The sequence below is a fragment of the Babylonia areolata genome, chromosome 28 (genome assembly GCF_041734735.1).
Source record: "Babylonia areolata isolate BAREFJ2019XMU chromosome 28, ASM4173473v1, whole genome shotgun sequence".
Taxonomy (NCBI): Eukaryota; Metazoa; Mollusca; class Gastropoda; order Neogastropoda; family Buccinidae; genus Babylonia; species Babylonia areolata.
The window spans coordinates 10,970,293-10,982,632 of record NC_134903.1 but is presented as its reverse complement, the minus strand read 5'-3'; the positions used below and the strand labels follow the sequence as shown (position 1 = coordinate 10,982,632).

At 44.1% G+C, this 12,340-nt stretch overlaps 2 protein-coding genes across 2 annotated transcripts in view; both read right to left on the bottom strand.

Annotated features, from left to right (window-relative positions):
• Positions 1 to 1,411, bottom strand: part of LOC143302132 (AP-2 complex subunit mu) — a 30,745-nt gene extending 29,334 nt beyond the window's left edge. Inside the window, exons 1-2 of the mRNA XM_076616683.1 lie at positions 1,357 to 1,411; positions 81 to 181 (exon numbers count right to left, since the gene is read on the bottom strand). Of these exons, the coding sequence (XP_076472798.1) occupies positions 81 to 154 (74 nt within the window). The 5' untranslated portion in view covers positions 155 to 181; positions 1,357 to 1,411. The remainder of the gene's footprint in view (positions 1 to 80; positions 182 to 1,356) is intronic.
• A 6,065-nt stretch (positions 1,412 to 7,476) lies between these two features.
• The window catches only part of LOC143301787 (myogenesis-regulating glycosidase-like), a 93,496-nt gene continuing 88,632 nt past the window's right edge, over positions 7,477 to 12,340 (bottom strand). Inside the window, exons 8-9 of the mRNA XM_076616178.1 lie at positions 10,259 to 10,520; positions 7,477 to 8,332 (exon numbers count right to left, since the gene is read on the bottom strand). Coding sequence (XP_076472293.1) covers positions 7,931 to 8,332; positions 10,259 to 10,520 — 664 coding nt within the window. The 3' untranslated portion in view covers positions 7,477 to 7,930. The remainder of the gene's footprint in view (positions 8,333 to 10,258; positions 10,521 to 12,340) is intronic.

The window sequence follows — 12,340 nt, the reverse complement described above, 5'->3', positions numbered from 1 at the left end:
TTACCCAATGTCATTCGACCTAATGGTCAGACATACATACATGTATATGTCAACTGTTAACCCTTGTGGGGCCCCCTTACCCAATATCATCACGGAAGACCCTGGAGATGAGGACCTCCCCCTTGTGGTTGTACATAAACAGTCCTCCAATCATCTTGACTGCTGCTCCACAGCCACACACCTTGAGTCAGCACAGAAACAAATCGATATCTGTATGTGTGTGTGTGTGTGTGTGTATGTGTGTGTGTGTGTGTGAGTAACAGTGTGCATGTGTACGTGGCGGGGGTAAGGGCTAATAACACATAAATTAAGTTTAAAAACATAATTAAAAACAAATTATGATACACACTACTAAAAATGTACTCAATGTCAAAAGCCAAACAGATATCACATTATGCTTGAAAAAATCAAAGAAAGTCAAACTCAAAGAAAAAATATGCAATGAATAAAGAAATTACAAAGATGAATGCATAAGCAAAAGTTTTGAAACAGATTTATCTGTGAGTATTATGACAAACAGCCACCATAACTAAACTAAAAATATGCTTGCTATTATAATGAAATGGACAACGCGTGTGTGTGTGTGTGTGTGTGTGTGTGTGTGTGTGTTCAACAGTATTAAACGATTTATGAAACAGGATTAAAATAAAATTTCAATCTGAGATTTAAATTATCCTTCTTCCAGCAATATTCAACCATGTTGCCTAAACTCAATACATGTAACAACCACCCACTACAGTACTTGTATCACTATCTGTTGTATTTTCTAACTAAACTTCATTATTTCTTATCAGTTCTCAACATAATATATACTTGTACGATTTTTTGTAATTACGCAATGAACATTTGCGCTGAGAAACATACATCATAATAGTATATTAAACAAAAGAAACGAAACGTTCATTAACAGTAGAAATTAGCTCTGATCCACGCCCACTTTGACTTTTTATCCACTGCCACAGCACAAATTGTTCGTCTGCTTCGTCATTTGACGTCAATTCAAGAATACATGTCGCCGTTTCAAGCTCTTAAGTACCGATTAATTTTGCCAGTTATCAGCAACGATGCCATAACCAGAGAAGAAATAGATATGATTAGATCGTAAAAGGCTGGAAAACTAAACATGGTAAAACAGAAACTTTTTTACTTAGGCGGACACGAGTGTCATTCGATCGTTCAGCGTGACAAAATTATGTTAAGTTAGTGTGCCTGTCCATGCTTTATTCACAAGAAACTAACAAATGTGCAAGCTTCTGTACCTGTTATCCTAAAAGTACAACATGTAAAAAATCTATGACTAGGAAAAGAAGACAAATTTATGTCTGCCTTGGTTCATTTCTTCATGATTTTTCTCACCTCAGAGAAGGGGCGTTCTTCAGGCTGCCATGTTCAGATGACGGAAGTGAACAATGACGTTTTACCGAAACGTTCTATAGAGGGGTGTGTGCCGCATTCATGAGGACTGGCCTGAATGTCCTGGACGATGTACAGCCGTCAGATTGTTACCTCACTCCAGATTTGCCCATGGACGATTTTCAGCCTGATGGATAGAGTTTTGTTTTTGAAAAACATGTCCTGCGCTCTTCATTGACTCGCGAGTGTAAACGCAGAATTGCATCCATTCGTCATCTCCTCAGTGACTGAAGATGCAACCAAAACTATCCTCTGTGTCTGCATGTTTCACCCAGCAACCTCATTGCTAGGCTTCAGAAAGTCCAGAACTATGCTGTTCGTCTGGTCTTTCGTCCCCGTATAAATTTGATCACGTCTATCCGTCCTCTCCTTCACCGTGCTTTACACTGGCTCCCAGCACAAGAAAGAATCATTATTTACAAAGTCGTCTCTCTTTGTTTCAAGTAAATTGAGGCTTCTGGTCCACAGTATCTTTCTGATCTCATTCATCCTCACATACCCTCACGCCAACTCCGTTCTTCTTCTGACAGCCGCATGCTTAGGATCCTCCCTGCTCGAACCAAAACGTACGGCCAACGCAGTTTTTCATTCCAAGCCCCCTTTCTTTGGAATCAACTTCTTCAGCCGCCTCTGCTTCACTCATCTTCGTTGCAATCTTTCAAATCCAGTCTGAAGACCCACCTTTTCCCTCCTCCTGATTAATTCTCAACAGCTCACCCCTTTCCAGTATGAATCTAAAATGACTATATTTGTGAATGAGTCAGTTTTGATAGTTTCAGAATTTGTTGGAAGTGTCAGTTTTTGATTGTGTATTATTTACGATTGTACGTGTGCGATGACCTCAGCTGTGTGTGTGCGTGCGCGTGTGCTTGTGTGTATTGTGGGTGTGTGGGTGTGGGGTGGGTGTGGGGTTGGGAATGAATAAGTTTTAATAATGTTTGGTATCTTGTGTCCAATTTGTCCTCAGTTTTTGATATTTACATAATTATCTGTATTCTATTTGTAAACGCCTATGGCTTATTTTTCAAGATTAGGCGTAAATACGCATCGTCATCATAATATTAGGAATAATAATGATAATAAACGGAGTGAATCCATGTAATGATCCGGCAGTATGTGTGTGTCAGTGTGTGTGTGTGTGTGTGTGTGTGTAGTGTGTGTGTGTGTGTACCTCAGTGTGTGTGTGTGTGTGTGTGTGTGTGTGTGTGTGACAATGTGTGCGGGCGTGTCTGTGTGTGTCTGTGTCTGTGTCCGATTGCCAGTGTGTGTCACTCTCGGAATGTTTGTATGTGCCGGCGCGCGAGCGCGCGTGTGTGTCAATTGTTTGTGTATGCCAATCGTGTGTGTGTGTGACGGTGTGTGTGTGTATGTGTGTGTGTGTGTATGTGTGTGTTACGTGTGCATGTCACGTGTGTGTGTGTGTGTTGTGTGTGTGTGTGTGTGTGTGTGTGTGTGTGTGTATTTGGGCATGTTGCTCTACAATTTCCTGACCTATACTGCAATTAAGTGTCTGCATGAATAGGACCTAAGTTGATTTCATCTGCTTTATGATAATAATCATGACAGCTTGGGTGAGAGCTCGAAGGTCAAAGTCATTATTTGACAAAAGTTTGCGTTCATTTGCTTCCAACCACAATGAAACTTGATATTGTAGCTCGTTATGATCCCTAATGATCCATAATCCATAAAGAAATTCAAAAGCATAGGTTAAAGATCAAGGTCACAAAATGGCACACGGGATAGGAAACTCCTCTGTGTACTAGTACAAGAAAGAGTAGGCCTTGTATACTATACAAGATATGAATGTTATATTCAGTATTCATCAAATTTGGCACGACTGTTCATAGTAAAAGCAAAGCCTGTGTAAAGAGACAGGGTCGCAGGTCAAAGTTCAAGCTGACAACGTAGCGTATGTAACTATAACCAAATGTAGAAGCATGGCAGTCGGAACTCAGGTTGTGCTTTTTCAGTTTGGTTTTCTTCATTAGACAAGTATAGTGGTTTGTTTAGTCAGTATTTAAATGTTTTGTAAATTAAGAGGTCAAGGTCACATCAGCAGTGTGTGTGTGTATCTTTTTTTACCAGATGACCTACTTGCAATTTTTTTTTTTTTTTTTTTTTTACATTTCTCCCACGATTCCTTTCTTTGGTATCACACGTGAGTTGTGAAGGCCTTGCCTTTCGTCTTGTGTTCATTTTATTTCATTCTATGTTCTTAGTTCAGTTTATTTCACTTTATTTTATGACTGTGCGCGCAACGTGACAGCTGTAACGTGGTGATGATGAAGATTAGTGAAACATAAGATGAACTTGAAGAAGCCAGTGGTGTCAATCAAATGGTGTGGGCGAAACATAGGTACTCCTTGTTCAGTTATTATCAACCTGTTCCGTACCAGCAATAAGCCACTTACTGCACTCTGAATCCCATGACATCAGTACCTTTCACTCTATTTCCAACGTGCCTGCTTTTCCCGTACATATGCACCTCCTTACCAGTACCCATGAACTTAATTCCCAGTACACTTGCACCTATTTCCTAGGACACACGCACCTATCTCTCTCTCTCTCTCTTTCTTCATACCAGCATTTTACTTCGGGTTGGAGAGAAGCCCAGTTCCTTTTCATATTTTCGTGAATGTGTTTTTGGAAGACGAATAGAGATGTTGAGACGGTACTGATAAGACAGACGGACAGACAAACAGACGGACGCAGACAGACACCACCCAGCGCGCGAGTGTGCCGTATATGTGTGTGCGAACGCGCGTGCGCGCGCGATCGTGTGTGTGTATGTGTGTGTGTGTGTGTGTGTGTGTGTGTGTGTGTGTGCGTCAAAGCAACATGAGGGATGTGATCAATACTGATGTCAGATGACACTGTTCAAAGCGTCCGTGCATCTTCATCATCTTCATCATCATCACCATCATTACCACCACCACCACCACCGTCATCATTATCATCATCATCACTACCACATCATTATCACCACCACCACTATCATCATCACCACCATCATTACCACCACCACCACCATCATCATCACCACCATCATTACCACCACCACCACCACCATCATCATCATTATCATTGCCATCATCATCATCATCGACATCGTCATCATCATCACCACCAACACCATCATCACCACCATCATCATCATTATCATTACCATCATCATCATCGACATCGTCATCATCATCACCACCATCATCATCATCACTATCATCCCCACCGCCATCATCATCATCACTATCATCCCCACCGCCATCATCATCATCGACATTATCATCAACAAACGGTGTGAAGAACCCATGCCGCCCGTGCAGAGATGCGGCCAGAGGTGTTACCAGAGGAGTTACCACAGATGCTATCAGAGATGTTACCAGAGGAGTTACCATAGATGCTATCAGAGATGCTATCAGAGACGCTATCAGAGGCGTTACCAGAGGAGTTACCATAGATGCTATCAGAGATGCTATCAGAAGCGTTACCAGAGGTGTTACCAGAGGAGTTACCACAGATGCTATCAGAGATGCTACCAGAGATGTTACCAGAGGAGTTACCACAGATGCTATCAGAGATGCTATCAGAGGCGTTACCAGAGGAGTTACCACAGATGCTATCAGAGATGCTACCAGAGGTGTTACCAGATGAGTTACCACAGATGCTATCAGAGGCGTTACCAGAGGAGTTACCATAGACGCTATCAGAGGCGTTACCAGAGGTGTTACCAGAGGAGTTACCACAGATGCTATCAGAGATGCTACCAGAGGTGTTACCAGAGGAGTTACCACAGATGCTATCAGAGATGCTATCAGAGGCGTTACCAGAGGAGTTACCATAGACGCTATCAGAGGCGTTACCAGAGGTGTTACCAGAGGAGTTACCACAGATGCTATCAGAGATGCTACCAGAGGTGTTACCAGATGAGTTACCACAGATGCTATCAAAGATGCTGTCAGAGGCGTTACCAGAGGAGTTACCATAGACGCTATCAGAGGCGTTACCAGAGGTGTTACCAGAGGAGTTACCACAGATGCTATCAGAGATGCTACCAGAGGTGTTACCAGAGGAGTTACCACAGATGCTATCAGAGATGCTACCAGAGGTGTTACCAGATGAGTTACCACAGATGCTATCAGAGGCGTTACCAGAGGAGTTACCATAGACGCTATCAGAGGCGTTACCAGAGGTGTTACCAGAGGAGTTACCACAGATGCTATCAGAGATGCTACCAGAGGTGTTACCAGAGGAGTTACCACAGATGCTATCAGAGATGCTATCAGAGGCGTTACCAGAGGAGTTACCATAGACGCTATCAGAGGCGTTACCAGAGGTGTTACCAGAGGAGTTACCACAGATGCTATCAGAGATGCTACCAGAGGTGTTACCAGAGGAGTTACCACAGATGCTATCAGAGATGCTGTCAGAGGCGTTACCAGAGGAGTTCCCATAGATGCTATCAGAGGCGTTACCAGAGGTGTTACCAGAGGCTATCAGAGATGTTGTCAGAGGTGTTACCAGAGGAGTTACCATAGATGCTATCAAAGATGCTGTCAGAGGTGTTACCAGAGGAGTTACCATAGATACCATGAGAGATGCTATCAGAGGTGTTACCAGAGATGCCATCAGAGGTGTTACCAGAGATGCCATCAGAGGTGTTACCAGAGATGCCATCAGAGGTGTTACCACAGATGCTATCAGAGGTGTTACCAGAGATGTCATCAGAGATGTCACCAGAGCCAGGTGTCAAGGACACTGACCCAGATCCTGTCACGTATTTGCCCAACACACCCTGCTGTGGTCTGACGGTAAACCAATAGCCTGTTTGACCGACACGCACGCATACAATCACATGCGCGGGCAAATGAACGCCAACTCGAGCGCGCGCACGCACACACACACACACACACACACATGTACGTATACTCACACACACATGCGCGCGCACGCCCGTGGAACCCCCCTTCCTATACCCCCCACCCCACACCTCCACACACACCCACACACGCACGTACGTACACAACACACGCACACACACACACACACACACACACATGAACAAACGAAACTGTGTTCTGTGTTTAACTAAGAACGTTTTTCGTTTGTAGAAGATTGAAGTAGCAGAGAGAGAGAGAGAGAGAGGGTTGGGGACATTGGGAACACTGCAGATATGAACAGTGTGAGAGGACGGAGATTGACAGACAGACAGACAAGAAAACCTAAGCTTAGAGAGACATATGGCATTATTGTATTCCCTCATCCACACTGAAAGAGAGAGAGAGAGAGAGAGAGAGAGAGAGAGAGAGAGAGAGAGAGAGTGTGTGTGTGTAGCATACGTCACACACACAAAAATGTCAAATTTCATATGTTACGTCTTTTTTTTTTCTCCACATAAAGTCACTCGTCCTTCAAAAAGGTATACGGACCGAAAATTTGGACATATTTATTGCATTATTTTGAGGGTTTGGGGTTTGGGTTTTTTGTTTTGTTTTGTTTTGTTTTGTTTTCCAAATGGAGGCAAAGAGGGGAAAAAAATACTGCATATATGTCATAAGTGAACGTGGTATATCAGTCTTTGTTCACTTTACCGTGACAAAAAAAAAAAAAATAAATAAATAAATAAATAAAAAATAAAAAGTTAGGTCTGAAACTTTCCCCTCCAAGTGAGGTTGGATGATAGTCAGCTGACTTTGGTGAAGAAATAGTGACCCAGGCTTTTGAAATATAATATGAAACCTTCAAAGACAAAACAAACAAGTCATTGGACAACATAAATCACCCACAAGACATCTCTTCTCCCCCCCCCCCCCCCCCGCCTCCGTTCACTCCACCCTCAACACTCCGGCCCCTGATGCCCCGCCCCCACCACTCCCACCGACCCCCCCCCCCTGCACCCCCCTCCCTCCCAACAACGACAACAAAATCTATGTAGGTTTGTTCACACGCACCCTACAACACCCCCGCCACCCCTCCCCCCACTGACAACAACGACAACAAAAATTCAAGCAGAGTTTATTCACTCATAATCTTTAACATAACAGTTCGGCACAGTTGCATCCCTAACTCATTCCAGAAGTATTGTTCTATTGTCAAGTGCATATGCTTTAGTAACCTGACAATTGAGCATATAATTTTTGACTGTAGCTTGACGAAAGTGTGTCTTCACAAGTGACTGAGAACTTTGATGTTTTTGACTTTTTGCATTCATTATCAGTTGTTTCGCTTGTCAGTTTAACAACTTCTCTTTTACGAAGTCCTTTAAGTAATTTCCTGTAATTGTATTTAGAAATTTGTTTCTTCTTTTTTCAAATTTCACCCACATTTCACCCTCATTTGCCCAGTTTCCCCCAACCCTCCATTCATTCACATCTCCCACCCCTTCTAACCGATAATACTCAAAATTAATGTACTCATAAATACTTTAACAAAATGTCTTCAATCACCGATATGTGTGACGGGACATTAAACAAAATTCCTCCTCCTCCTTAGTCCAGAAGCTTCCCAGCACCACCACGTTTCAAACACGCTGAAAATGAGGCAGCACGTCCAGGTCGGCACTGTACCCACTGAGCCAGCGCGGACCCTGGTAAGTTCCGCCCCGCGTCTGGTCTCGCCACGTTCCGGCAGGAAGATACACGTCGCGCGACCTTGACCCCCTCTCCACCACGGGCGCCACGAGAAGGTCGTCGCCCAGCAGGAACTGGGAATCGATCACCAGCGCCTCCTGGTCCGTGGGGGCGATCCACCAGAGGGGTCTGACGATGGGGGCGCCGGTCCTCGCGGCCTCTCGCGCCAGGGCGATGAAGGCATCTGCATAACGGCTGCGGAGAGCGGTGAAGTTTCTGCAGATGGACTGCACGGTGGAGTTGTAGACCCAGGGCCCCACGGAGAACTGCAGGAAGGGGAGGAAGGTGTTCACCTGCACGTGGAGGGAGTGGGATGGTCAAGAAAATAGTATCAAAAATGAAAAGGTGATCTATTGAAGCGTTATCATGCACCTATGTAGGTTATAAATTATTATGTTATATTGTATAATAATATATCATATAATATCATACTTCATATTATATTATGTATTATATTATATTGCATTGCATTGCATCACATCATACCGTATTATATCATATTAATTTTATCATTATATCATACCTTACTGTATCGCATCGTATCGTATCGCATCATGCATTATATTATATTGTATTATACTATATCATATCATATTATGTTATATCATATTAATCATATCATATCATATTATATTATATCGTATTGTATTATGTAAAATTATATTACATTATATGATATACCACATTATATCATATCTTTCACATGTCAGGTCAGGTCATTAGATCTGCTACTGGTAACCTGTAATCCAGTACAACCTGTTCAGGGTCGGGTTGCCGACGACTAAACCGGCACTCCCACCACTCCCTTCTGGGACTGGTGAGGCGGGTGGCTAGACACCCTTATGGAGATCCATAAAAGGGCGTCGGCTCAGGAGAGCCACCGACGGCCATCTAGCTCCACCGTGCTGTGTGCATGCCACACGCAGTTGGCCCCCGGGGTGTGTCTACCCATGCATGCGAAGTCTGGATCCGGCAGAATCTGCGGAAGAAACCTATCGGTTCAACGGAGAGGAAGGCGGTTACAGCAATGCACTGTGGAGTGCAGAGAGCAAGATGAGACACCGAAAGGATATCTTGGTCATCCACTGCATCCGTGCTCATCCTCCAGTCGTCTCGACTTAGTCTTGCCACTGGAAATTGGTGGACCCGGACGAGAGAGTGAGGTCGACGTTGCGCAACTCCTCTTCACTTTAAACAAACTCATCGCGCAAGTCATCAGTCATCCAAAATGACCTTTCATCCTTCATCATTTCATCACCCCCAAGTCCTGTGGCGACAGGCGAGCGACGAAACGACAGGTGTGGGTACACTGGCAGTCGCAGCCGCGGACCTGCACGCAGGCGGCTCAGGCCATAGGGTCGTTCTTCGTCGACAGGAGCAGCGATGGAGCTCGGCAGCCGTCTGAGCGTCTGAGCAGCCCTCTTTAGGAAAGCACTGCTCACCTCCCTAGCATGAGGAAGGGGCTAGAAAAGGTGCCCTAAAAATTGCCTGCTCCATATCACCCTGGCCAGCATACCGCGGCTGGCGGGGACCCTACATCAGCGGTCGAAACAAAGAGAAAGAAAAGAAAAAAACAAGGATCGTTCCTCTCACCATTGGTGCTTGGAACATAAGGACTCTCCTGGACAATGATATGCCTGTCTTTGTCTGCCCCAACTGTCAGCGAACATTTCGTGCGCAGATTGGACTATTCAGCCATCTGCGCACTCACAGATAGACTCATGAGCATCCCTCCCCCCACCCCACCACCACCCTCCCCCATCCCCCATCTGGATGACAACGATGGTCATCATCGATCTCGATGGACACACCACCACCATCATATCTTATTGTATGTTTTGCATTGTTTGTAAAAGGGCCTGCTATATTATATTATATTATGTTATATCACGTTATATCATATTATATTATATTATATTGCATGTTGTGTGTTGTTTTGTAAAAGGGCCGGCAGCCGCAGGGTTCAGCATTAAAAAATGTCATGTTAGTATTATCTGTATCATTATTTTTACCATGATTATACTGTATAATAATAATAATAATAATCACATAATAGTGATGGTTGTGTTTTGGTGTGTACAATGGCATACTGTCTTTGGCCAGCGTTGTTGCGAACTACGGTAGTAAGTTTTCATGCATAAGGCCCCAGATGAACACACACACACACACACACACACACACACACACACACACACACACACACATGAACACACACACACCTGCAACCATCGCACATACAGCTCGGCGTCCGGGTACTCGGTGCTGTCAATGTGCACCTCGTCCACCCCGTTTCCACCAATCATGTCAGGCAGGACAAAAGGATAGCCAATCAGACCCAAGGTTAGAGCGCAGGGGATGACAGTGCGGATGGCACGGTGGTACCCCCAGGCGCTCTGACGGTCCAGCATGCGGACCATGATGGGTTTGTCCTGGGTTCGGGTTCCAACCCTCACCTCTTGGCCACGGACCTGTTCGTCTGATCTGTGTGTGTGGAAGGGGTTGAGGAAAAACAAACAAACAAATGAACAAAGAAACTCTACTTCTTCTCTTCTTCTGCGTTCACTCGTATGCACACGAGTGGGCTTTTACGTGTATGACGTTTTTACCCCGCCATGTAGGCAGCCATACTCCGTTTTCGGGGGTGTGCATGCTGGGTATGTTCTTGTTTCCATAACCCACCGAACGCTGACATGGATTACAGGATCTTTGACGTGCGTATTTGATCTTCTGCTTGCATATACACACGAAGGGGGTTTAGGCACCAGCAGGTCTGCACATATGATGACCTGAGAGATTGTAAAAAATCTCCACCCTTTACCCACCAGGCGCCGTCACCGTGATTCGAACCCGGGACCCTCAGATTGACAGTCTAACACTTTAACCACTCGGCTATTGCGCCCGTCAAAGAAACACTACAAAGGTCTTGTCTTTAAACAGTAACAATAAAAAACAGTCATTCGGATGAGACGATAAACCGAGGTCCCGTGTGCAGCATGCCCTTAGCGCACGTAAAAGAACCCACAGCAACAAAAAGGTTGTTCCTAGCAAATTCTGTAAAAAAAAGAAAAAAAAAGAAAAAAAGATCCACTTCGATAGGAAAAACAAATAAAACTGCACTCAGGAAAAAATACAAAAAAACGGGTGGCACTGTAGTGTAGCGACGCGCTCTCCCTGGGGAGAGCAGCCCGAATTTTACACAGAGAAATCTGTAGTGATAAAAAGAAATACAAATAATCAAAAATAATAATAAGTCTTTATTAAAAAAAAAAAAAGTTTTAAGGTCTTACTTTCTTTCTTTTTTTTTCTTTTTTTTTTTTTTTACATAGCAAAGTGCATTCAAAAAGAAAATAATTAATCTTTGCATGTCATTCACCCTTTCTTGGGTGGGGTGGGGAGAATAACTTTTCATGGTCCAGTTTCACAGCCATAAGGGCGGGGGATTGGAGTGAGGCCGGGGTAATGGATTCATATTCAGTGTGCGTAGCGCTTGGTATACATGATGAGAGGACAGGAGCCCAATCTTCATGCCTTCGTTAAAAAGGATAAACGTCCAACAGCATTTCACAGCAATAAGAGCAATGGGTTCATATTCACGGTGTCTTGGGCTTTGATATAGGACAACTGAGCCTAATCCTCTCCTGAAATGAAAACGTCTTCATCGTAAAACAAAAACAAAAACAAATAGCTCAATAAATAAATAAATAAATCCTATAGCATTTCACAACAATAAGGGCAATGGATTCATATTCACGGTGTCTAGGGCTTTGGTATAAGAGAACTGGGCCTAATCCTCTCCTAAAATGAAAAAACACACACACACACACACACACACACACACACACACAACACACAATCCTACAGCATTTCACAACAATAAGGGCAATGGATTCATACCATTTGTTGTGACCAGGGCTCGACGTGAACAGGAAGGTAGGGCCTGGTTGATGTTATACTGTTGTGTGGCATGTTTCGCTTTATTTTCCCTTTTTATTTGTATTTGTATTTCTCTTTTTGTCACAACAGATTTCTCTGTGTGAAATTCGGGCTGCTCTCCCCAGAGAGAGCGTGTCGCTACACTACAGCACCACCCCCTTTTTTTCCTGCATGCAGTTTTATTTGTTTTTCCTATCGAACTGGATGTTCCTACAGAATTTGCCAGGAACAACCCTTTTGTAGCCATGGGTTCCTTTACGTGCGCAAAGTGTATGCTGCACACGGGACCTCGGTTTATCGTCTCATCCAAATGACTAGCGTCCAGACCACCACTCAAGGTCTAGTGGAGGGGGGAGAAAATATCGGCG